The sequence below is a fragment of the Ambystoma mexicanum genome, chromosome 6p (assembly GCF_040938575.1).
Source record: "Ambystoma mexicanum isolate Mex_15411 chromosome 6p, UKY_AmexF1_1, whole genome shotgun sequence".
NCBI lineage: Eukaryota > Metazoa > Chordata > Amphibia > Caudata > Ambystomatidae > Ambystoma > Ambystoma mexicanum.
The window spans coordinates 556,977,429-557,004,680 of record NC_090935.1 but is presented as its reverse complement, the minus strand read 5'-3'; the positions used below and the strand labels follow the sequence as shown (position 1 = coordinate 557,004,680).

The following is a 27,252-nucleotide window of genomic DNA, read 5'->3' as shown; positions in this document are numbered from 1 at the left end:
AAACTCCTGGGCAACAGACAATCTGGCTTCCGTCCACTGCACGGAACTGAGACTGCCTTAATTGACCTTAAGTCCCAGATAGACGAGCTGAGAGACAAAGGAAGGACAGTACTCCTGCTCCTACTCGACCTCTCCGCTGCATTCAACCTGGTCAACCACAAGGTCCTATGTCGGCACCTTGACTCTGCAGCTCACTTCTCCACGGACGCTATCAAGTGGATCGAGTCCTTCTTGAGTGAGAGGACCATGAGAGTCTTCTCCTCCTCAGCATCTGCCGAGCCTACACCCATCCTATGCGGCGTTCCGCAAGGATCCTGCGTCTCGCCCACCCTCTACAACATCTTCACTAAGCCACTGTTCGACGACCTGGACCAGCTGGGTGTCACCTACACTAACTATGCAGATGATACTCAGATTCTCCTACCACTTTCTGGGGATTACGGTACGGACACGGGCCTAGTGAACAAAGTTTACCTTATCATCCAAGCATGGATGGCCACACACGGCCTATGCTTGAACGATAAGACTGAACTAATAATACTGGGTTCGCAGGCCAATATTAAAAAACTAGGTCAAGAATACTCATCTTTCAATATTGACGGCAACACCATTAAAGTCTCCAAGGAAGTAAAAACCTTGGGATTCTACTTGGACTCCACACTATCCTTTGACAAACAGGTCAAATCCCTTACCTCGTCTACGGCTTACACATGCAAACTTCTTAGAGCTGGTAAACCGTTCCTCTCTGACTATAGCTGTCTGATCCTGGCTAGAGCTCTTATACTCTCTAGAATCGACTATTGCAATGCCCTCTACATTGGAGCTAACAAATCCACCACTAATAAGCTCCAAACGCTACAGAGTAATGCCTTAAGAGCAGCCCTTGGCATAAATAAGAAAACCCACATCTCTGCCTTGAGACATCAACACAAATGGCTCTCCACATCCAATAAAATACTTCTAAAAACACTCTCTCTGACACACAAAGCCTTGAACAACGCGGCCCCCAGTTACCTTATAGACAAACTTCAGAGAAGAACTTCTGTCAGACCCACTAGAACGGGGAACACTAACTGCCTAAATATCCCCAAATACAAACTTACTACCATCGGGGGCAACAGCTTCACTGTTAAGGCAGCCAGAAGCTGGAACTCTCTGCCCCAGGAGTTGAGAGCTGACCAACCATATCCACTTTTCAGGAAAAACTTAATAAAGCATATCACTGCCACCAATCCTTAGCTCCCCATCACCCTCTCCCTGAGGACACTATCCTGCAATCAAGAAACAGTATATCTTGCTATACTCTTTCTTTATGTAAATACTGCAGCCCATGCATTTGTAACCATATAAGATGTATATCCTAGTGCTTGCACCCTTGCTCCAGCCCTATTGTTCATATTGTATATATCCTGTAATCATGCAATATTGCTTCAGTCCTATTGCTCATATTGTATATATCCCGTAATCATGCAAACTTGCCACAGTCCTATTGTTCATATTGTATATATCCTGTCTGTAACCTGTGTATACGTAATCATGTAAGCCTTGCATTTCCTTGTCATTGCGCCCTTTTACTTACGAGTCTGGTGCGCTTAACAAATGAATAAACAAACAAACACCTGGAAAGGCAACTGTTAGTTAGCCCTTTTAGAAACTGAGACATCAAAGGGATCTTAAAATAAGAACATTCCTCAGACGAGAGCTTAAATATGGACAGCGCCGCCATGTAACCCTTAATGGTACCCACCTGCAGGCCCTTGTGGGCTAAAGAAAAAAAGACAAAACCAAAGGAATGGAACATTGGAAAGGATCCACATTCTGTACCCCGCACCACTCGCAGAACTTCCTCCAACGGTACAGGGATTTTGTTGCAGGCCTTCTGGCCGAAAGCAACACCTCCATCACGTCTTCGAGGAGGTCACAATCCTTATACCTCAACCTTTCAGATACCAAGCACAAAGGCTGAGAGACATGACCTCTGGATGGAGAACCCAACCCCCCTCCTGTGAGAGCAGATCGTCTCGGTAGGGAAGACGGCGCAGAGGGCAGATGGACATGTCTAGAAGGTCCGGGTACCACGCTCTCCGAGCCCATGCCGGAGAAATGAGGATCATTCGGGAACCGAACCTCCGCAACACTTGTGGAATGACGGTGACGGGAGGAAACGCGTACAGCAGTGGGAAGGACCACTCCACTACGAACGCATCCCCCAAGGCTCCTCTTGGAGGAAATTCACGCGAGCAGAAGCTCTCGCACTTATGGTTGACGCTGGTGGCAAAGAGATCCACTTGTGGGGGTCTCCAAAGGGCGAAGATCTCCAAAAGAACTTCCTGAGCTAGCTCCCACTCATGAGAGCCTCTGCTCTACCTGCTCAGAGCGTCCGCCGCCGTGTTTCCGTCTCCAGCCAGATGAACTGCCAAGATCGAATTTTCCTGATGGATGGCCCAGAACCAGAGCTGCATTGCCTCCCTGCACAACAGGAGTGAGCCTGCCCCCCCCATTTTTGTTGAGGTAGTGCAAGGCCACTGTATTGTCAGTCATAATCAGGACATTCTTCCCCCGCACAGATGGCAGAAAAGCCTTCAGGTCTAGCCTGATGGCCCACAGCTTTAACAGATTGATGTGGAGTCTGGACACTGACGGAGACCAACGTCTGCTGGCTGCCAACTCGTTGGCATGAGCTCCCCAACCTGTGAGGGATGCATCCGTCATAATAGTCACCTCCATCCATGGATGCCAAAATGGTGCTCCCTTCATCAGATTGCCTTCATCGGCCCACCACAGAAGATCCTGGGCGACCGAGGTCGGAATCTCAACGCAAGCAGACATCCTGCCGGAGAATTGCGACCACTGCATCTTGAAAGCCCACTGCAGAGATCTCATCCGCAGCCTGGCCTCTGGCACCAAGAAGGAACCAGTTACTTACCTCTAACTGTTGCTCTCCAGCATGGGTCTGGCATGGATTCACATGCTCATGAATATTCCCCGTCAGGCTGGGAATCCTCGGTAAAGAAAAAATAAGTTTCAGTTTCGTTTCTGATCTGTCTTTCTTAGTAGTAACCAATCACTGATCTCTGGGTCATACTTTCTCCAGCCAATGACTGCCGTCTCCCTAAGCCCCTCCCCTGGCAGCCATCCTCAGATTTGGTAGCACGTAAAGAGACAGTATGACCAAGTGAAGAGCCGCAGAGGGGAAGGAGGGAGGGTTCACATGTGAATCCATGCCAGACCCATGCTGGAGAACAACAGTTACAGGTAAGTAACTTGTTCCTTCTCCAGCATGGGGTCTGGCATGGAGTCACATGCTCATGAATATAAGAATACACAACAGTACACACATGCACAACCACGGGAGGTGGCAAAAGGCTCAACATTAAGCATTACATAACCTTAACATCAAGCAACTCTTACCTCCTCACCAGGCCCACCTTCAGGTGAACAAGTTGCGCAGCACTGCTTAGCCGACTCTGGACTCCTCCCTGGAATCCCAGTCGACGCAGGGGTGGACTGGCCTAATGGGAACTCTGGAGATTCCCCGATAGGCCGCTGGACCCTGCGCCTCTTTTGTGTGGTAACCCATTTTATTTTCAAATATTGCCGTAGGAAAATGGTGGGGCTTGCTGAAAATGTGTAATATGGGGCCACCTTGAAAATTATTTCCAGTGCCTCTTTTGGTTCCCAGACCACACCTGGGCCGACGCAGTAGAATCTCGTGAAGGTGTGCGTCGACCTTCACATAGCAGCCCTGCAGATGTCCAGCAGGGGCACACCAGATAGGAACGCTGTGGTAGCAGCGATCCCTCTGGTCGAATGGGCTCTCGGACGGCTGGGCAACGGTCAGTTTGCGAACCGGTGTTAGGGAGAATTCTCTGTTAAGGCTAATTTCCCATAACTAGTGAGTCCCCCAGCAGCTTTGCTGGATTTTTGGGGTTTATTTTTTTCTCCTGCTAAGGGTGAGACTCTCTTTCTCCCTCTCGTAGACATGATTTGAGGTATTCTTTGACTTTGTAATGTGTTTTATGGGCTATGGGGTCTTTTACTCCATAGGGCTTCATGTATTTTTGGTATGCGTGTTACACAGCACCCTCCGTGCCGTAACACAGGGGTGTCATACTCCGTACCCTGGGACTGACTGTCTCCTAGGGCATGTAAAGTCACCATTGGCTTTACTAGTCCTAAATTGTCAACAGAACCAGTGCAAACCATCATATTGTGGGTGTACTGGTAGGGGCAATTCGATTGCCCCTGGGTCTGTTCGAGGGGGCACTGTCCAGTCCCCCCTGAGCGAGTTTTGGCTGGTGGCAGTGGATACTACTTTTTATATTCAACCGCGAATATATTCCTATGGGATTTTCCCATTGTTCGAGGCTAATACTTTTTAACATAGCCTCAAACATACCGCCGGTTTATTTATTTAATATTAATTCAACGGTTGGTATTTTTTGCCAGAACTAGGTTCCAAAATGGCGTTTGTGTTCGCTTCTGTGACTCCAACCCAAGTCGAGCCCTTTGTTCCACTTTTTGGCGGGCTTCTCCACAGAAGCCTCCAAAAGTGGTGCCACTCTGTCTGGGTACCACAGGGGGTGTAGGAGGGGGTTTAGGCACCCTGGACTGAGTTGCCTCGGCAACTCAAGTCGCACTCTTGTGTGATTGGCCCAATGGTGAGCCGCCCGGCTTACCACTTAGCATGTTTGAGTGACAGCTAGGACTGATGAATGGGGGTTTTCTGCATAAAAGCAGGGCTTTGGGGACTGGGACTTCAGACGTCGCCACAGGACCAAAGAATCCGAAGAGGGAGAAGCTGAGCCGACCTGCAACGACGACACCACCGTTGGAGCCATGCTAAACCGACTCACCACTTCTTCCAACGACAGAGGAGATCTTCATCCCGAAGAGTCTTCTTCCTTTCACTGGTGGGGATAACCAGTTTGCCCACCTTTTTCGCCTTCCCGGATCATCTTGTTGCCGCCTTGCCTGTGCCAAGCACCCCGGCAACCGGGATACCACGTTTTTCCACTACCGCGAATAAAAGGGTAGTACCTTTTTAACTGGAGAACTCCACAGCTGGTTTCTTCCCTGGCAGTGTAACGACCTTCAGCTTTCCTCCACGTCGAGATCTTCTCTTCCTCTGGACGACGCCGCGACTTGCATCCACTGCCAGGAACAACTGCCCCCGCTGGAGGATGCTCTCCACTTTAAAGGTACCGTGTCCGCCTGGCCTCCCTCACAACGGTCTGTGTGGGGTGACTCTTAAAGCCTCAATTTACAACTTGGGTTGGCCCTAGGCTGGATAACTGAACTTTTCTAAACTGAATTAATTCCTTTCTGAACTCTCTGCAAGACTTTCCAAGCCTTTTAAACTGTGTGATCTTGGGCGCATTGGTGTTCTACTCTCTCCAAGAGGGAGTCTGGCCTCTGAACTTTTTTGCTCACAAGTGGACTTTGACTTTCCTGCCTTGCTGAGTGGTTCTGAAGTATTGTGTTATGTGCTGTTCCTAATTTCTGTCTTTTTCCCTCCCTTTATCTTAAACTTATTGGAGTGCAATCTTTAATTAACCACTCACCTCTGTCTGGAAATAGGTGGTGTTAACTAAGACTTGTCTAATAAGGACTAAGGGATGTATATATATTAATAGTGACTGCGTTTTTTGAACTTGCTTACAATAATAGTGCTAGAGTGTTTCTAAGTGTGTCTTTAAATAAATAATTATATACTTGATACCAAAGCTCTGGTCAGTGTTTGCTTGTGCTACTGTATTTTGGTACCTATCTTGTATACTCTATATACTGTCTAACTCTTCTTGAGAGAAGTCTGGCTGCTCAGCCACAGCTACCAGGTAAATCTGGGTGGTACAGACTGCTACCAATTGGGTTTACTGCCAACACCTGTAGTCTGAAGCCTTTTGCAGTGGTCCCTAAGGGAACTGCACAGGTTTCTGCTAACAACCGGTGACAGTGCATGATGCAGCCGGAGAGCCATCTGGAAATGGAAGCCTTCGAGAAGGCCTTCCCTTGGTTCACAGGACCAAAGTTCACAAACAGCTGTGATGTCATCTGAAAACTCTTTGTGCGGTCCACGTAGAACTTCAGCGCTCTAGCTACATTCAGCGAGTGCAAAGACCTCTCAGCCGGCGACGAAGGTGATGGGAAGAAAAAAGGTAACACCAAGGGCTCATTGAGATGGAAGTCCGACGGCACCTTGGGCATGAAGGAGGGTTGCGTCCTCAGCACCACCCTCATATCATGAAAAGTCAAGTATGGAGGTTTACAGGAGAGGGCCTGGATCTCTCCCACTCGCTGTGCAGAGGTGATGGCCACAAGAAACGCCGTCTTCCATGACAGGAACTTCAACAGTGCTAAATGCAGCGGCTCGAATGGCGGCCCCATGAGCCTGGACAGCACCACGTTGAGCTCCCATGCCGGGGCCAGATCCTTCACCGGTGGGAATGACCGACACAGTCCCTTCATAAACTACTTCACCAGGCGATGGGACCAGAGAGATGATCGCCCCGGGGTCCAGGAGTAGCAGGAAATCGCCGCTAGATGGATCTTGATGGAGGCGTGCGCCAGCCCCGCCTTGGTCAGCGACAGTAGGTACGACAGCACCTGAGGGGCCGTAATCCACAGAGGGTTAATCTTCTGTGCACGGCACCAGGCAGAGAACCTCTTCCATTTGTGTCCATAACACTTGAGAGTCGAGGGCGCCCTGGCGTTTGCAAGCACCTCCTTGCAATCCGCCAGGATATCATACCCTCCAAACTCTAGCGCTGCAGGAGCCAGGCCTGCAAGTTCAGCGACGCTGGATCGTGGTGGAGGATGGCGCCTCCTTCTCTGATGAGATCTGCGTCCGTCGGCAGTTTGACTGGGCTGGGGGGAGGCGGACATGTCCAGAAGGTCCGGGAACCAGATCTGCCTCGGCCACGTCGGTGCGACGAGAATCATCCTGCACCAGGACTGTTTGAGTTGGTTGATGAGTCGCAGCAGCAACGGCAGCGGAGGGAACGCATACAGGAACATGCCATCCCAGGGGAACGAGAAGGCATCGCCCATGCTCCCCAACTGGGGAAACCTGCTGGTGAACCTCTGGCACTTGGATTGCCCCATCGTCGGAAGAGGATGTCCACTTGATCCTGCCGCAATTCCAACTCGTGGCACGAGCGCAGCTCCCTGCTGAGTGCGTCGGCGATGGTGTTTATTCCTGCCAGGTGGAAGGGTACCAGAAACATCCCTTGTGCTACGGCTCAATGCCACAGATCCTGGGCCTCCTTGGATAGGCCTGGGGATCTAGTGCCTCCCTGTTTCCGGATGTAAAACATAGTCGGTGTTGTCAGTGAAGATCCTCACCACCTTGCCCTTGAGGGACGGAAGGAACGACCTGGGGGCCCAGAACACGGCTCGGAGCTCCAGGACGTTGATGTGCAGTGACCGCTCCTCCGGCAGCCAAAGGCCTCTTACGTGGTGATCTCCGGAATGAGCCCCCCATCCCTCCAGGGAGGCATCCGTTGTCACCGTCTCCTGACGGGCCAGGGTCTGGAAGTCCATACCTGCCGTCAGATGCGCCCGGGTGCCCCACCACCGGATCGCTCGTCGAAAAGTCTTGTTGAGTGAGATCCCATCTTCGAAGGTGCCCGTCGCTGGCATCCAACGGGCGACGAGGAACTCCTGCAGTGGACGCATTCATAGTCTGCAAAGGCGCACAAGGTACATGCAGGAGGACATCATGCCGAGTAGGGACATGACTGACCTTACCTTGGCCACGTCCATGGTCGACAGCCTTTGCACCTCGCCTAGGATGGCCTCCCAGGAACAGGGTGACTTGCGACGGTACCTGGTGGGATTTTGTGTAGTTGATCGAAAATCCTAGATCTGTGAGCAGTTGGACGGTCTTCCTTGTGTGTTCGACGGCGAGTTCCCTTGATTCTGCCCGGATGAGCCTGTCGTCCAGGTATGGGTAGACGTGGATACCCTGTAGGCGCAGCCACCCTGCCACTGGTGCCAGGCACTTGGTGAACACCCTGGGCGCTGACTTCAGTCTGAAGGGAAGGGCATTGAACTGGTAGTGCCGTCCTTGGACTACGAATCGCATAAACCATCAATGTTTTTTCAAGATGGGGATGTGGAAGTAGGCATCCTCCAAGTCCGGCGACGACAGGAAGTCACCTTCCTCCAGTTGTCCCAGCACATGCTGGAGGGTAACCATCCGGAACTTCTGGGACCTGATGTACTTGTTTAGATGACGAAGGTCCAGGATGGGTCGCCAACCTCCGGACTTTTTCCTTATGAGGAAGTACCGCAAGTATACTCCGGAGCCCCGGAGCCTCTTTGGGACGAGTTCGATGGCTCCCTTCTTTAACATCACTCGTACCTCCAGTAGTAGTTGTGGGATGTGGTTTTCCTTTCTGGCCACAGGTGGAATACGGGGACACTTTCTTAGAAATTCCAGTGTGTGCCCGCGGGCCAGAGCATCCAGCACCCAACGGTCAGTGGAGATGGACTCCCAAACTCTAACAAAGTTCGCCAGCCGGCCTCCCACCGGGGTGCTCAGGTGGGGGCCCGACACTACTGCCGGTTCAATCCTGCTTGATGTTGGCCTTGCCGCACTGGCCTCCTTGGCGACGAGATCCTCCTTGCTTGCCGCGTCCCCTGTAGGCCTCCTACGACGAGGAGCGAGCCGCCTGGCGGTATGTCGAGGAGCTGCCGCCAAATCCCTTGGAGGGACCCTGCTTGCCACCGGAGCCCCGAAAGGGCGGCTGTCGTTGCTGAAGAACATCCAAGGTACGAGCTGTCTCTGTGTCGGCCTTGATGGCTTGCAGCGACTCTTCCACTGCCTTGCCAAACAGGTTGTTCCCGTCAAAGGGCATGTCCAGGACCCTGGTCTGCACGTCTTGACAGAAATCGGTTGCCTTGAGCCAACCGCGCCGGCGAAGGCAAATGCTGTTGCCCATCTAGTGGAAGCCGGTGTCGGCAATGTCCGTGGCCACCGTTATGGCGTGGTCCGACGCCACCTCTCCCTCCTGTAGGATCTCTAGGGCCTCTGCCCTCTTGTCATCCAGGAGGAAATGCAGTAGGGGAGCGATCTTAAACCATAGCTCCCTGTCGTAGCGGGCCACAATCGCGAGGGCGTTGGCCGCTGTAATGGTATTCGCCGCCGACGAGATGACCAGTCATCCAATGGCGTCTAGCTTCTTCCCTTCGCCGTCCGGCGGAGATGTCGAAGTGGACGCCGTCGCCCCTGTCACTTTCTTCTTGGCTGCCGCCGAGACAACTGAGTCCGGGGTAGGCTGCGTCCTAAGGCACATGGGGGCAGAATCCAGAACTCGGTGGTACTTCTCGTACCGGTCTCTCTTGGCAGGGGCCGTGGATGGGTTCTTTAGGAGCAACAGCCCCTCGTCCCAGATGTTGTCGAGTAACTGGACCGAGAGGACTGTCTTCCTTTTGGCCTCCCGTCGCTGATAGAGGAAACCTTCCTTCTTCTCTTCCACGGGGCAGAGCTGGAAGAGCTCTGATGCCCTGGCATTCATGGCTTGGAAGGAGCCAATTTTGTCAGGCGGGGAGGGCCGAGCAGGTGGTGATGGAAGGTCCATCCCGTCGTCACCACCGCCGTCGTCGTCATCCGTCCCCGTCGGGGCTGTCTCTGTTCCCGTATCATCCCTCGGCTCAGGAGACGGAGAAGAAGGCTCTGCAGGCCGAGAAGGCTGGAAAGGAGGGGGTGGATGAATTCTCCTCCACTTGTTTGGAGGGCTTTCCGACAGTCCAGGCTCTGCTGGTCGTCCATTGGTGGTAAGGGCAACCTGGTCCTCATCTCCGTACACAAGGCCTGGATTGCCATCAAGATGGGCCCCGAGTTGTCGTGTGGCCCCGGGACAGGCTGCAACGGGCGCAACGGTTGGGGAGTGGAATCCTCCACCTCTGCGTGTTCCTCGTCGCCACCGCCATCGCTTTCCTCGTCCGCCTCTTCGGGATCCTTCCCGTGGGACCGGACCTCCTCGAACTTCTTGGTCACGATTCCAGCCAGTTCCTCCTCAGAGGCTGTATCCGTGTCTGTGATGGCCACCGCCCCCCCCTTCTTTTGCCACCGGGGTTCTCACGGGGGTCTTATCAATGGGCTGAAAAGAGGATTCCCTCTGCGGTGGCAGGGAAGCTCTAGGCCACGAGGTCGCCTCCACTGGGGTAGCCTAAACATGCTTTACCAGGGCCGCCACGACTCCCTTGATAGAGGCCTTAGCCGGGTGAATCAAGGCTTCACGACCTTGGATGTGCTTGAGGCCTTCACCTTGGGAGGGAGGGTCACTGCCTTGCTCCCCCTCGGCTGCCGTCGGGATCGACCGGGACTTCTCTCGAAGCTTACCCGGGTTGTCCACTTTCCTCTTCCCCGAGCCAGAGTGTTGGCTCGTGGTTGATGGCGTCTGTGAAATTGCGCCCTGCCTGGCAGCCGAGGAGCCCGACTGTCTGGCGCTCCCGGTGCCCGCGGACTCGCGTGCTTAGCCTTTTGTTGGGCCCCCGTCGCCGGAGCGCCCTCAAAGGACTTAGAAGACTGCTCGGACAACTTTTTTCTCACCCGCTGCTAGGCTCTTACCCTCCAGTCAGTTGGTGAGGTGGGTACGACGATCCCTCATCGTCCGCTCGGACATATTCTTGCAAAACGTACAGGCCTCCTCCATGTGCGTTTTGTCTTCATGAAGGCAGTAGAGGCATCGAGAATGTTCATCCTCCTTGAAGACATTCTGCAGTCCACATCCAGGGCAGCTCCTGAAGAGCTTGGATCCGGGCGTCGGGTTTCCTTTTTCCTGGGCCATATCCACGTGGGGTAGGCCTCAAAGATCTTCCCGAAGCCTCCAAGAAGTGAAACTCGACATAAAATTTGCCCTTGAGGGGCATAGAAAAAATCCGAAATGGGTCCCCGTTAATCAGAAGTAGAAACGGTGGGGCTTGAGGCTCGATTGACCAAAAAATGAGAAGAAATCTCTTTGAAAATTCGCAAAACACAGTAAAAGCTTGAGAGCTACAGCACGAGGACTCCCAAGTGCGGTAAAAATCTGAAGATGGCTGCAAGATAAGGGGCTTAGGTAGAGGGCAGTCATTGGCTGGGGGCAGTATGATCCAGAGACCAGCGATTGGTTACTAGTAGAAAGAGTTCAGAAACGAAACAAACTGATTTTTTCTTTACCGAGGATTCCCAGCCTGACGACGGGGAATATTCATGAGCATGTGAATCCATGCCAGACCCCATGCTGGAGAAAATGCAGGATGCCATGAGGCCGAACAACCTCAAGAATTCCAACGCCGGGAGACTCCGGGCACGTTGAAACTTGTCCACCATCTGCACAATGTGATGAGCCCTCACCTGGGGAGGCGAACACTCCCCAGGGAAGTGTCAAGCACTGCTCAGGTGTACTGGAGCCGCTGGGTAGGTGTTAAATGGGACTTCTTTAAATTGAGGGAGAAGCCCAGCTTGTGAAGGGAGTGACAGGTAACTGACAGATGATCCAGGGCTTGCTCGGGAGCGCGCCCTGATCAACCAGTCGCCCAGGTAGGGGTAGACGTAAATCCCCCCTTTCCGGAGATACGCTGCCACCACCACCACCTTCAGCTTGGTGAAGACCCTCGGGGCGTAGGTCAATCAGTACGGCAGGACCCGAAACTGAAAATGCAAGTCGCCAACCGCGTACCTCAGGTACTTCCTGTGCTTTGGATGAATCGGCACATGAAAGTAAGCATCCTTGAGGTCCAGAGACACCAACCAATCCTGAAGTTGAAGGGCCTGGAGGACTAGAAAGAGTTACCATCTTGAACTTGCCTTCCTGAGGAGCTTGTTCAACCAACGCAAGTCCATGATGGGTCTCAATCCCCCGTCTTTTTTTCGGGATCAAAACATAAGGGGAATACCATCCGTTGTTCCTGTCCGCTCCAGGCACCAGCTCTATGGCGCCTTTCTCCAGCAGGGATAGGATTTCCTGCGCAAGGAGCGGATCTGGACGCTTCAAAGAGAGCTTCCCCGGTGGATTGTTGCGAGGCCTCTGCCTGAAGGGAAGACAGTAGCCGTGGGCTATGATCTCCAGAACCCACACATCTCAAGTAATGGCCTGCCATTCTCCAAGATGCTGTGCCAGTCTGCCCCCAACCGGAGAACCATGGTACATGGCTTCATGACTGAGCGATTTCGGCTGCGGCAGTGCCTGAGGGCAAAGAGCCAACTGCCTGAGCGGCTTTGGCACCACGAGTACTTTGCTTTCAACACCGGGTACTCCTACGGTGGCCCCTTTCACTGGCAGCTCCTTTCAATCTACTAAAGGAAGAGTAGTACCGAAAGGAACCTCCCCTCCATTGCTGTCCCCTAGAACCAAAAGGCGGAGGTTGACGTAGTGCAGGGCTCAAAGACTTTGCTGCAGCTTTAGAGGTCTGCAACCTCTCAAGGCTCTCGTCAGCCTTGCTGCCAAACAGATGAACACCATCAAAGAGCATGTTCAGAAGACGGGATTGCACATCAGGAGCAAACCCCGACTTCTGCAACCAGGAGGAGGAACAGAATAGGGCTCAAAAACAGGCCTCACAGACTAACTTAGAGCCTTCCTCGGAGGTTCCACAGCCCTCAGGGGCTCCTCCAGCAAATCCTCCACAAACGGCGGCGAGAGAGCCGAGGGAATTGGCGTCAACGTCGACCGAGGCGCCAACGGCGTCAACAACTTCTTCGAGGGCAGAGCCCCGAGAGCCCCTCGACAGACACTGCGCTCATGGCGTCGATGCCTTCTTCGAAGGCTTCACAGGTTCCGACGGTCTCGATGGCGTCGGGGCCGGGCACGACTATGGCGATCTCCCTTGTCCGAATGGGACCTCAACGGCTCCCAATAATCGCGCCGACCTCCCGAGCCCTAAGGCGTGCGAGTGGTGGACCAAGCCCTTTCCTTGCCGGCTTCTTTTGAAGGCGCAGACAGAACTGTGCCATGCGACTGAAAAATCGCTAACATCTGCTGGTGGAATGCATCCCAATCGGCCGGGGAGGAAGACTTGGTGGGACAAGTCAACCGTCTGGCGGAGTCCTCCTCCGACGAGGACAGGGAAGGCGACCGGTGACTGCGCTTCCTAGAATGCCTCGACGAGGCAGAGGAATGGCAGGAACCACTCCTAGAACGAAACTCCCTGGATTTTCGCCAATGCGGAGAGTCGCCCCTCGAGTCATTGGTCGAAAGCCCAGCAGACTTTGATTTATGGGGCTTAGACACCCTACCTACCTTCAATTTCTTCTTACATTCCGGCAAGACCTTAGAAGTTAGGGACTGGCAATCCTCGCAGTCGTCGGTGGCGTGGCTTTCGCCGAGGCACCAGAAGCAGATGTCGTGTGGGTCTGTGATGGACATCTTCGAACCGCAGTGCCGACATTTTTTAAAGCCAGACTTCGGGGTAGTAGACTAAGACCTCGCTTGTGAAGAAAAGAATCAAGCGTGCTGAGATTCCGAAGCAAACAAGTCTGTGAAAAAAATGGAACTGAAGCTACAGTTGCCGTGTGTCCTATATATAACATCCGGTGATGTCGACCCTCGACGGAGACCCTCGAGGGACAACGGATAGACGCCATCGACGTAGGACGCCTTCTGCCGAAAATTTTCCAGAGCAGCACAGCTGTGGACATTACCTGTCAAAGATGTGGAATACGTCGGAGGACACAATCCCCTTGAAATTAAAATTGCTCACCGTAATGACAACAGCACTCATAGACCATAGTCCCCTTTCATCCATCCTTGTGGGCACCCCCAACATGGGGACGGTACCGGAACCTTTGGCAGCGAAAAAGAGCGTCCCCTTTAAATTTAGTATAGCATGCAAGGGCACGCTCCCCGCAGCCCCACACTCCGGCGCCTCACCCGGGTCCCCTTTGAACACACCGGACGCTTGGATACCTAGCTGCACTTATTATTTTAGCCCCTGGAAAACAAGGTGGGTGAAACATCTGGCAGAAAGGGGACTATGGACTATGAGTCAGTAACTTTACCCCTACGTCCCATCCCCTTTCCTCCATCCTTGTGGGCGATTCCACCGAACAAGACCTTAGGGTGGAGCTGTGACAACCTGCCTCATATTTAGGACAAAGCAAAAAGGTTTTACACAATCACCTGACCAAACTCTGCATCGCGTCTTGAGCTGGTGTCAAGAGAATAGTGCTTATATAAGGGTGACAGTGGCCCAAGTGGCCGCCTTGCTGATGACATCCCAAGAAGCATGTCTCTGAACAATAAAGGCCACGGCCTAAGCTCTGACCGTGTGGATATGAATACCCTCAGGAACTGGTTTTACCATGGACGTAAAAATCTCTGAAATGGCCTGACATTCAATGGGCGATGGAAGCTTTCGAAGCCAGAGTATCTGAAAGTAATGAAAAATGCCTCAGACTTCCTGAAGGATTTTGTTCGAGAGAGCTAGAACTTGAGGACTCGCTTGAGGTCCAAGGAATGCAGTCCTTTCTGTCTCCAACTGCAGGTTCAGAAAAAACACTGGCAGGCAGATTTCCTGATTCAAATGAAATGAAGAGACCACTTTGGGCAAAAAATGTGGATGAGTGTACAAGATGACCTTGTTATGAAACGTGGTGAATGGCTTGCATGATGACAAAGCATGCAGCTGACCAACTCTGCATGCAGAGGTGAACGCCACCAATAGTACCGTCTTTAGTGTTGCCAGCCAGATGTCCACTGAGGCCATCGACTCAAAGGGCTTGCGCTGCAAGGCCGCAAGAAGCAAATTAAGGTCCCAGACCGGATGCAGCCTATGCACCGGAGGAAAAATTATAAGTTACTCACCGTAGTGACTAACATACTCTTAGTCCATAGTCCCCTTTCCTCCATACTTTATGGGCGTATATCTACCAAAGGACGGGAGATGGAACCTTTTTCACCAGAAAAAACCTTCCCTTTAAATTTAGAGGCACGCAGGGGCACAGCCCAGGGAGCATGCGCTGCCCTGGTTCCGACCTCCGCGCCACACCTCAGTCCCCATTGACACGTCGACAATAGATTTAATCATTGCCTAATGACATCAGTATTATTAGGGGGTAGGCTGGTGGGACGTACAGAGGAAAGGGGACTAAGTACGTTAGTCACTATGGTGAGTAACTTATAATTACTCTTACGTCCCGTCCCCTTTCCTCCATACTGTATGAGCGATTACAACTGATTGTAGCCCCAGTGTGGAGAGGAGACCCTCCTCAAGCAAATAGGTTACTGAGAACCGCCTGTCCAAAAGCCGCATCCGCTCTGGAGCCGGCATCCGAAGAGTAACGCTTGCAGAGAGCCGAGGGAGAGACCCAAGTGGCAGCCCTGCTTATGACTTGCCAAGGGACATGGCACTGGAATGCGATGGCCGTTGCCTTGGTCAAAACTGCGTGGGCATGCATGTTGGCCGAAAGCAGCTTGTGCTGGCTCTTATACGCTACTTTGATGGCAGAGACCATCCAGCGGGATATGGAGGCCTTAGAAGCCCGAATGCCTGGTCTTGAGCCTCCAAAAGTGACAAACAGGGCGTCTGACTTGCGGAAACCCTTGGTCCTGCCCAAGTAGAATTTCACAGCACACCTGACATCCAGGCAGTGCAGCACTCTTTGTGCCTCGTCATTAGGATCGCAGAAAAAACGGAGGAAGGACCATTTCCTAGTTAAGGTGGAAAGCAGACTGAAACTTGGGTAGAAATGCAGGGTGCGTCCGCATGACTACCTTGTCCTTGTGAAAGGTGGTACAGGGCTCAGAGGCGACCAGATCTCGCTGACTCTACGAGCCGAAGTAAGATCGACTAGTAAGGCTGTCTTGATGGTGACCATCCTGATGTCCACGGACGCCATTGGCTCGAATGGTTTGTGTGCCAGTGTGCCCAGGACTATGTTGAGGACCCACACCGGGTGCAGTCTCTTTACGGGCGGATAGAGCCTAGCAAGACCCGTCCAATGATTTTTGGCGATCGGGTTGGAGGAGGAAAAAATACCTTCCTCAGAGTTCTTGTAAACCCCAATGGCACCAAAGTATGTGCGGCAGGTATCCACCTGTACCCCTGAATGAGTGAGGTGCGCCGAAAAAGAGCACGTCATTGAAAGTGCAAGCCAAGGGGTCAATTCCCTTGGAGTCTGCCCAGTGGCAGAATCTGGACCATTTGCTTTTGTACTGTGCCCTGGTGGCTTTGCTACTGGCGCCTTGTATGATCTGCAGATTGGCCTGTGAGAGGCTAAGGTGCCGAAGCGTTACCTGCTCAGGTACCACGCTGTGAGGGCTAATTTCCCTGGAGCAGGGTGGAGGACTCTGCCCCCCCTGCTGCACCAGAAGATGTGCTGGGCCCATCGAAAGGTGTATCGGGGGCACCTCCGAGAGGCTGATTAGCTCCGAAAACCATGGCCTGGCTGGCCACCATGGGGCTATCGGAAAGAGGAGTCAGCGAGTCTCCTTCATCTTGCAAATTAACCTGTGGATCAGAGGAGTCGGCGCAAAGGCGTAGGCTTTCATGCCGGTCCACTGGAGGTGAAATGCGTCGCCCAGAGAGCTGGGCCCTGACCTTGCCAGGATGCGAACTGGGCACACTTCTTGTTGTACCAGGTGGCAAAGAGATCCAAGTGTGGGTGACCCACAGTCTGCACAGAGGAGGGGATCTGGTGCCTCCCTGCTCATTGATGTAGTACATGCTGGTCGAGTGGTCTGTCTGGATGAAGACAATCTTGTCCTTGGGAAGTAGAAGGAATGCTCTGAGCGCTAGCCAGATGGCGTTCAGCTCCAAACAATTGATGTGGCATTCCTGTTCCTGTCGAGTCCAGGTGCTGTGGACCGAGAGATCGTCCAGGGTGGCTCCCCAGCCCTGGAGCGAGGAGTCTGTGGTGATGGTGGCCTTCAGAGAGGGTGGCGGAAAGGGCTTGCCCATCCGTAGGTTGCAGTCCATGGACCACCATGTTAAGTCCGGGTGGAGAGATGGATGAACGTTATCTCGGATTGCGAATCCCGCTCCGGATTCCATGAGGCTGCGAAGTGCAGCTGACTCCTTCTCATCCTTAGTCTGGTGTGCTACATGGCTAGTAGGACCGCTGCTAGTAGACCCAGGAGATGTTGGTACCACCATGCCAAGGTCAACTCTCTGCTGAGAAAGTGGCAGGTGGCCCTCATGATGGCTGAGATTTTGTCCTCCGACAGGAAGACCTTCTCGGAGCATGTGTCCCAAATGAGTCCCAAGAATGTCAGAGTCTACGTAGGCTGCAGCTGTGACTTATTGAGGTTGAGCGAGTGTTGGGGAGAATTCACATCTATGGCTAATTTCCCTCCCCTACTGAGTCCCCCAGCATCTTTACTGGACTTCTGGAGCTTATTTTTGTCCACTCGGTAAGAGTGAGTGCTTTTCGCCCACTCTTACCTGTGTTTTGCTATGTGTTTCTACCTGTGTTTGTGATTGTGGACTCTAAAGTACACCACTTCAGTAGCCCCCTTCTTTTTGTGTGTCACACAGCACCTTCAGTGCCATGGCACAGGGTTGTCTTTGAGACTTCCCTCGACTCCATTTCTGAGGCGACTACTGTCCCCCAGAAAAGGGTAAAGTTACCATTAACTTTAATTGGTCAATCTACCACAGATCCAGTACACCCCATCTTCCATGGAGTACTGGAAAGGGTTAACTTGTATCCCTTTTTATCTGTACCTCCTAGAGCATTGTTTCGCTCTTAACATTTAGACTTGGCTGGTGGCATCTACCCTAACTTTTCTACCGCGATTATATTAGATAAACGTGGTACTGTTCTTGGCTATTATATTGGCCTCGAACATAAACTCGCTTGACCAAATCGTCTTTCTTTTGGCTGCGGTTGGGTTTATTCGCTATTTCTTTTTGTTAAAGTCCTTGTTGTGTTTTACTTTACGCGGCAAACTAGGTTTGCCTTCTTTGTTCACTGTCTTTTGGCGGGCTTTTGCTCAGAAGCCCTCCTCAAGGCGCCTGGATGTCTAGGTGGGCTGAATGTGAGGGAGAGGTGTAGTCACCCCCTGCACAGGGGGTCCTAGGAAACCCCAGTCGCACTTTGTCATGATTGGCCAGTATAGTTGTCCGGGCTGGACAACCCCCCTGCTGGGTGATTGACAGCCAGGCTGCGTGAATGGGGGCTTTTCGCATAAAAGGCAGGTCTCTTGGCCTAGCAGTCAGAGTCGCCACTGGAACTACAAGGAACGGAAGAGAAGGGGAGAGAACGACGGCTGCTGCAACTACCCCGTCCCGGTGAAGCCCTGCTGCAGTCCTGAGATATCTGCCTTTCAACGACTCAGAGAAGATCAAGTCCGGAGTCTTCTTCCCTTGAGCTTGGTGGGGATAAGCAGCTCATCTTTTACAGCCAGAGGATCCTCTTCCGTGGTCGAAATCCCTGCACACTGCATAGTGGTCCAGATAGACACCTGAAGAGCCTCTCCTGTTTTTAAGGAGCGCATCTTTTATTCCTTGTCGCTGCTGCCGGCTTCAACCCTGTGTGGTGCAGACCCCCTTCAGACGTCCTCCTTCACAACGAAGCTCCAGGAATCGTGGGTCTGCGGGAAACCAACAGGAACAACTGCCAGGGCACTAGCTGCACCACTGGAACAAGGTACTGTGTTCTGTTGAGGAAACTGGGTGAATCCCTTTTTCTTCATTTCCAAGGCTTGCCCTTGTCTTCCCTCCTCCTTATAACTTTTGCTTCCGAACATTGACAATATCTAAGTACTTTTGGCTACGTTGAATCGTGAACTGTCTGAACGTGTGATCTTTGGCAACTGGCTCCCATGTCTTTCGACCCTGGCTCCGGCCCTTTGACTTTTGACCTCCTGTCTCTGAGTGTTACTTGATTCTGCCTGCCTAACCAAAATATTGCCTGTGATTTTTGCCTCCAACTCCATCTGGGTATCTCAGGTGCCAAGTGTGTTTTTGCCCCGGTAGCATTTCAGGTCACGGATATGCGTTTGTTTAGTAGACCGAACTGTCAAAAAGTGATCGCAATCGTATTCACGGTAACGTGTTTTGTTCATAACACCGGTTCATTCAAACACAGGGTACTTACCTTGAGAATTACTGTACAAAGTGAATTGGTTAGTTGTAGTATATTTAACGTGTGGTTTTTATTGAAGTTTAATAGAAGTGTTGTGTTTATAACAAATGGTTTAAAAATAAATGTACTTATATTTTTCTACCTGAAACCTTGAGTCAATGTTTGCTTGAGTCACTTTAATTGTGGTCCCTTTGTGTAATCTCTGCTACTGCTCATATACTCTTGAGATAAGCCTGGCTGCTCCGCCACTGCTACCACTCTGACATAGTAGTACAGGCTTGTACCAAAGGTAAAACTTGTATTGCCACCTGTAGTCTTAATTGTGTGCAGTGGTCCGTAAGGGCACTGCACAGGATTCTGCCTAACAGCGAGAAGCCCAGATCGTGCAGAGTGTTCATAAGGGCATGGGAAAAGTGGTGAACCGCTTCCGGAGATGTAGCCCTGATGAGCCAGTCGTCGAGGTATCGGTAGATGTGGAGGCCCTGTGCTCTGAGGAGGCCTGCCACGGCGTTCATGGTTCTGGCAAAGACCCTGGCGGCCGAGTTGAGGCCAAATAGAAGGACCTTGTATTGAGAATGGTAACCCATGATCCTGAACCGCAGGAACGAATAATAGGGCTGCCAAATTGGGACATGTGGGTACGCGCCCTTCAGGTAAAGGGAGCACATCCAGTCTCCACTGTCCAATGTCTCCGCTATAAAAGCTGGCGTAACCATTGTTAGGTAGAATTCTCATTCTATGGCTAAATTCCCTTACCTATAGAGTCCCCCAGCAGCATTGCTGAATTTGAAGGGTTTGTTTTTTTCTCCTGCTGTTTGGCAGAATCCTGTGCAGTTCCCTTAGGACGCACTACACACGATTAGGACTACAGGTGAGAGAAATAAATCCCCTTTGGTATCAGTCTATACCACAAAGATTTAGTTGGTAGCTGTGGCTGAGCAGTCAGACTTATCTCAAGAGGTAGATCAACAGTATTCAGGGTTTACACAATAGGCCTACAGTACTACGGCACATGGAAACACTGACCAAAGCTTTGTATTAAAAAGAGGATATATATTTATTTTATACACTTCTAGATAAACACATCTATCACAGTTCTTAAAGCAAGTTAAATAAGTCAGAGGAAAAATATACACACTCCCTAGTTAAATGGTAGACCAAGTGAACCAGAGTGAAAACTGAGCAAAACGGCACAGTGAAAACTACACACAAGGGATACTCTATCAATTTCTCACAAGGGAAGGAAAGCACAAGTTAAATAGAAATAGATTCTTACACACCCTAGCAACACTTCCAATAGTTTGTGAACCAGATTAAGCAAGACTGTGCATCAGTATAGACAATACTTAAATGAAAACTGAGCAAAATGGCATTTCACAAGGTTTAAAAGTGGGGAGGAAAGGGTGGTTATAAGACGTAGGCACACCAATACATTTCTAGTTGAGGAGTCCAGAAAAGGCAGTTCCAACAAATTTAGCCAGAGTCAGTAGGCCTGTGCCAGAGTCAGTGGTACAGAGCAAGGGCCCAGGAGCAAAATGTTCTTGTAGCTGCAATCAAGTCTTTGGTTAACAATTTTGAAAAGGTGGATGCAGAAAGTGAAAGACAATGTTAAGAGAGGGGCGGCCAACCCAACATGTAGGTAAAGGATTTAAAACACCTTTAGCTGTACCACGCAGAAAGGGCGGCCCGACGGAACAATGCACTTTAAAATGAAGAAGTTGCTCCTGCGGTGGCGGTTGTTCCTGGTAGTTCCTGCAGTTCGTGGGATCTAGAAGAGGAAGAGAGGCTCTCGTCGTGGAGGAAGGTTCGAGTTACTGCACTACCCAGGTATGAAACCAGCCGCGATGCTGCCCGACAAATAAAAGGTACGCTCCTTTAAATCGCGGTCCGGGTGGACTGGTGCCTGGCAATCCGGCCTCCGAGTACAGGGTACTGGCGGTTCGACCAAGGCAGGTCCGGGAGGGCATTGGCAAACTGGTTGGCCCCACCAGCTCAAGAGAAGAAGTCTCTTGCAGGTGAATATCTTCTCTCGTCGCGTGGAGAAAAGTGTTGAGACGCTGCAGCAGGGCTTCACCGGTGGTTCAGTCGTTGGAGATGTCTTTGGCTTCTCTCCTCTTCGGCTTCTTAGTTCCAGTGGCGACGTCTTGCTCTTCCACTCCTCAGGACCCTGCTTTTATGCAAAATGATCCCCATTCATATAGCCTAGCTGTCACTCACACAGTGGAGTGGTCATCTTGGCGGGAGGCCCTCCAGCCTATAAGGATAGAGTGCGACATGGGTTGCTGAGGCAACCCTGTCCAGGGGTCCTACTCCCCCTCCCACACAATGGACCCACCCCAGACGCAATGGTGCCGAAAGGAGGACTTCTTGGCAGAAGCTGGAGTAGGGTAGGCCCGAGCCTGGCTCCCACGCAGAGTCCGCGGCTTATGTCGAGGGTAACGGAATACTTGGGGTGGTCTGCGTCACCAGTGGATTTTCTGCAGGATGACCTGACAGATATCGTTGACCAAGGTCCACCACCTGACCCTATACTGCCATTCCATATGGCCTTGCAGAGAAGGATGGCAGCGGTTTGGACTGCTCCGGAGAGTCTCCCGGCATTTAGCAAGTCTTTACCGAAGAAATATCGTCTGGCCAGTAGCGACCCAAGCTACTTGACTACGCACCCCACTACGGAGAATTAGGTGGTGCATGCGGCTACGGCACTGGCAAAACAGGCGTCATACAATACCATCCATCCTGATAGGAACGACAAACGTTTGGTTGGCTGGGCAAAGAAAGGGTTTTCTTCAGGGGGGAATGGCTTTACAGGCAGCCAACTACGTGTGTGCCTTAGCACGTTTCACTCATACTCTGTGGAATTGTGTCTCGTTGGCGGCTGAACACATTCCTGAAGGGGAGGAACGGGATGGCTTTCTTGCTCTTGTTCAGGATGGCAAGGATGCCAAGTGTGAATCCATTCGGCAGGGTCTGTACGTGGCAGATTGCGTAAGCCAGTCCATGGCGGCGAGCACCGTAATCTGTAAATTTGCGTGGTTGCGGAAGTCAGGGTTTGCTCCCGATGTACAAGCCTGGCTCCTCAACATGCCATTTGATGGTGAACATCTTTTTGGCAGCAAGGCTGACAAGAGCCTTGAGAGGTTGCAGACCTCCAAAGCTGCAGCGAAGTCGTTGGGCGCTGCAGTTCGCCAACCTCTGCCTTTTCGTCCTAGAGGACAACAATGGAGGGGAGGTTCCTTGCGATATTACTCATCTTTTGGTAGATCGAGGGGAGCTGCAAGTAAAAGGGGCAACCAGAGTACCAGAGCTGGAAAACAAGGTACTCGAGGTGCCAAGGCTGCTCGGGCAGTTGGCTCTTTGCACTCAGGCAATGCCGCAGCCGCTTCAGCTCAGTCATGAGGCCAGTTCCCATGGTTCGCTGGTTGGGGGAAGGCTGGCGCAGAATCCTGTAGAATGGCATGCCATTACTTCAGATGTATGGGTTCTGGAGATCATAGCCCACGGCTACTGTCTTCCTTCCCGGCAGAGGCCTCACGACAATCCACCAGGGAATCTCTCTTTTAAGAGTCCGGATCTGCTCCTTGCGCAGGGAATGCAATCCCTGCTGGAGAAAGGCGCCATAGAACTGGTGCCTGTAGCGGAGAGGAACAAGGGATGGTATTCCCCTTATTTTTTTGATTTCCAAGAAGGACGGGGGATTGAGACCCATCATGGACTTGCGTGGTTTGAACAAGCTCCTCAGGAAGGACAAGTTCAAGATGGTTACTCTTTCAAGTCCTCCAGGCCCTTCAACTGCAGGACTGGTTGGTGTCTCTCGACCTCAAGGACGCTTACTTTCATGTGCCGATCCATCCCAAGCAGAAGAATTACCTGAGGTTCATGGTTGGTGACTCGCACTTTCAGTTTCGGGTCCTGCCGTTCGGACTGACCTCCGCCCCGAGGGTTTTCACCAAGCTCATGGTGGTGGTGGCAGCGTATCTCAGAAAAGGGGCGATTCACGTCTACCCCTGCCTGGACGATTGGTTGATCAGGGCGCACTCTCCCAAGCAAGTTCTGGATCATCTGTCCGTCACCTGCCACTCCCTTCACAAGCTAGGCTTCTCCCTCAACTTAAAGCAGTCCCACTTAACGCCAACTCAGCGGCTCCAGTACTTCGGAGCAGTGCTCGACATGTCCCTGGGGCAGTGTTTCCCTGCCCAGGTGAGGGCTCATCACATTTAGCAGATGGTGCACAAGTTTCAACATGCCCAGAGTCTCCCGGCATTCGAGTTCTTGTGGGTGCTCGGCCTCATGGCATCCTGCATTCTTCTGGTGCCGGAGGCCAGGTTGCGGATGAGATCTCTGTAATGGGCTCTCAAGATGCAGTGGTCACAGTCCTCCGGCAGGATGTCGGACCCTGGTCAGGTGCCGCCCTTGGTCGCCCAGGACCTTCTGTGATGGGCCATCGAGGCAATCTGATGAGGGGGGCTCCATTTTGGCTACCCTGGCCGGAGGTGACGATCGTGACGAACGCATCCCTCACGGGATGGGGAGCTCATGCCAACGAGTTGACAGTCAGCGGTCATTGGTCTCCGTCGGAGTCCAGACTCCATATCAATCTGTTGGAGCTGAAGGCCGTCAGGCTTGCCCTGAAGGCTTTTCCGCCGACTGTGCAAGGGAAGAATGTCCTGATTGACTGACAACACAGTGGCCATGCACTACCTCAACAAAAAGGTGGGGGCAGGGTTACTTCCTCTGTGCAGGGAGGCGATGCAGCTCTGGCACTGGGCCATCCAGCAGGAAATGTCGATCTCAGCAGTTCATCTGGCCGGAGACGAAAATGAGACGGCGGACGCTCTGAGCAGGCAGAGCGCAATCTATCACGAGTGGGAGCTGGCTCAGGAGATTCTCCTGGAAATCTTCGCCCTTTGGGGGACCCCACAAGTGGATCTCTTTGCCTCCAGTGTCAAACAGAAGTGCGAAAGGTTCTGCTTGCGGGAATTTCCTCAAAGAGGAGCCTTAGGAGACGCGTTCATGGTGGAATGGTCCTTCCCATGCTGTACGTGTTTCCTCCAGTCCCCGTCACCCCACAAGTGCTGCAGAGGTTATGGAAGTTCGGTTCCCGGATGATCCTCATTCCTCCGGCATGGGCCCGGAGAACGTGGTACCAGGACCTTCTCGACTTGTCCATCTGCCCTCCACACCGTCTTCCCTACCAAGACAATCTGCTCTCACGGGAGGGGGGTCAGGTTCTCCATCCAGAGGTCAGATCCCTCAACCTTCACGCTTGGCTTCTGAAAGGCTGAGGTATAAGGATTGGGACCTCCCTGAAGACGTGATGGAGGTGTTGCTTTCGGCCAGACGGCCTGCGACAAAGTCCCTGTACCGTTGCCATTAGAGAAAGTTCTGCGACTGGTGCAGGGTTAAGAATGTGGATCCTTTTGCATGTGACAAGCCTGGGGTTCTGTCGTTTTTGCTTTCTTTAGCCCACAAGGGCCTGCAAGTGGGTACCATTAAAGGTTACCAGGCGGTGCTGTCCATATTTAAGCGCTCGTCTGAGGAGTGTTCTTATTTCAAAATTCCTTTGATTTCTCAGTTTCTGAAAGGGCTCACTAATGTGTTCTCAGCGTCGCCTTTCCAGGTGCCCGGTTGGGATTTGAACCATGTTCTAAAATTCCTAATGGGTGCTCCAGTGGGGCCACAGTCTATATACGGCTATACTCAAGTGTTTGCACCAATGGCTTTACATAACAGCACTAGTCCAATAGGGTGGACAGTGTTACCAGGCATGTATTAGTCCTTTTACTGTGTCCTTTCTTTGTGTTACTCCTCATATATACACACGGAGTGAATAGGCAGCTCATGTGACCAAGCAACATGCTAATCGCGAAAGGCGTCATGCTGCCCAATTTTCGGATTTCATTTTTCATGGGACCGCCAAACTTGTATGGCTTTTAATTCTACATCGTCTTGGATGCGCTAATAAAGATACCCTGCTATCATCTTGACTGAATCCTGATTTACAAGAACGGAACTTCGAAGAGTGCAACAACTTAATCTCCTGTTGCTGATCGAAAAGAATTCGAACAAGTGCTTAGTACAGCGCGAAACGCGTCTCACAGGACATTTTTACTGGTGTCCTGTTCTTGCAATTTGTGGTCATTTTTTTGCATTATGTGTTTTTATTAAACAAACCCGTTGTCATTCCGACGTCAAGTCTGCCTATTTCTTTTTCCAACAATGGGGGAGGAAGGTCACCGACTCAGAGTGCTTTTCCTCACCCCTGTGGCAGAAGCTTAGAAAACATGCACTTGAATGCTTCATTCTTAAGCAGCATGGTGGTAAGCTTCCATCAGTAGCAGGGATTGTCAAACACAGAAACATTCTTTACTCAGAAAGAAGTGGTACTAAAAATAATAAGGGAAAGTTTAAGGTTTGGTTAAAAAAAATGTTAAAAAAAGACATGTAAATAAAAAAAAAACAGTGAGAGTAAGAAAAATAACATTTAAAGTATGTGAAGCACTGCACATTTGTACATTATCTGAAAAATACATTTGTAAGCACAAGAAACCTCCAGGAAATTCATCAAAGGACTACATGATTGTGTTTTTGAGATGAATTAAAATTCTAACAGATGAAACTAGTAAAACGGATTGGTACATAGTTTCACCAACCTATTGTCACTTAGATTGATGACTTTTAATTTCTGCATATCAGCCATTTCCTCAGGGAGTGTCTCGAGCTTATTAGAATGCAGAAACAGCACTGTTACATACTTCCAGTTTCCAATCTGAAAAAAAGGGCGATGCAGATTTTACATAAAGCAAGAGCAGGAAAAGAAATCAGGTGATTCATACAGCACATAGTCAAGTACAAGTATGATAAATATGGTTTTAACATGGACGAGTTATGTTGGATTTCTCAGTCTGCATTCGAGCACGAATACGATATAAATCCATTTCAGTCCTGCGTACAAATTAACATTAAAACATAGTTGAGCACATATACACATTTATGTCAAGTATTTGCTTCATTTTATATTATTGCAGATAGTGATACTAATAGTGGCAATGTGTATAGCATTAATAAAACGTCCCAACTAATAAAAGTGTTATTATCCATGCCAGCATTGATCAGTTTTAATAGGAGTACACTGGTAGCCCAGAACGAGAAACCATCAGGTAGTCAAAACCATTAAGTCTGCGCTAGCGCCATTAGGTTGTTAAATGGTTCAATAGAGACATTGCTGCATCTTCTACAGGGTTCAAAATAGATGGAGGGTGGCTAAGGAGGGAGCAAGAATAAAAATGCAGATCTAAAAAACTACAAATGAGATGGGAATTCTTTCATTGGCTCTTTGAACTGCACCACAGCGGCATATGAATTCCCAAAGCATAATTAACATTGCTGTCTATGTGCAGGATCTCAGAACACCCACCAATGAACTGCACATCATTTGGAGCATGCAGGGAGTTTTTTTTTTTACTTTTAAAAGGAAGAGCAAAACATTTAATACATTTGCACAAAGCGGGGGGCACACATCAAAAGGGCAGTGTTTGGTGCCATGAATGTGAATTCTATACAGAATACGCCTTTTTAACAGAGGAACGTTAAACCCTTTCAAGTAGTGCATTATATGTCACTATGTTCAGACTAGATCCCATCCTTCATAGAAGGGAAATAAGAATACAGACAATTGATTTTTCTCAAAAAGACCATCACTCCACGTCAATCCTGAGTGTCACAATGCAGTGCAGAGGCAATTTATTTTTCGAGTAGGTGCAGAGATTTTTAAAATTTCTCAATGGAGGAAGGCAGCTTGTTCATATATATAATTATGATACTCATGATGAAGAACTTGAACTACAAATAAGCAACCTTTCTTCATCATGGGTTTGTGATGAATATTGTTTTGTGGAAAATAGTTATCAAATAGTTTAAAAGAAGCCAGAAAATTATCTTTTTTATTTTGAAGAATGTTTTCAGTTAAAAATGATATCTTACTCACAGTAGTGACTAATGTACTCCTAGTCCATAGTCCCCTTTCCTCCATACTGGATGGGCATCCCTCGCTAGGGGCGAGAAACCGAATGTTTATCACCAGAAAAACTGGTCTTCATATTTAAATTTGGATGCGTTCAGGGTGCAGGCCGAGAGCATGTGCTCCCCTGACTCTGCCCATCGCCCCATTCCTTAGTCCCCTTTGACGCGTCGACATTATTATAATTGCTTAATGACACAGGTTTATTAAGTAGGAG

General features: G+C 50.8%; 1 protein-coding gene across 5 annotated transcripts in view; it reads right to left on the bottom strand.

Moving 5' to 3' along the window:
• Positions 1-27,252, bottom strand: part of ERBIN (erbb2 interacting protein) — a 2,559,118-nt gene that overhangs the window by 995,520 nt on the left and 1,536,346 nt on the right. For all 5 annotated transcript variants that reach the window (XM_069627374.1, XM_069627371.1, XM_069627370.1 and 2 more), the window contains one exon: positions 25,669-25,784. In XM_069627374.1, the coding sequence (XP_069483475.1) occupies positions 25,669-25,784 (116 nt within the window). The remainder of the gene's footprint in view (positions 1-25,668; positions 25,785-27,252) is intronic.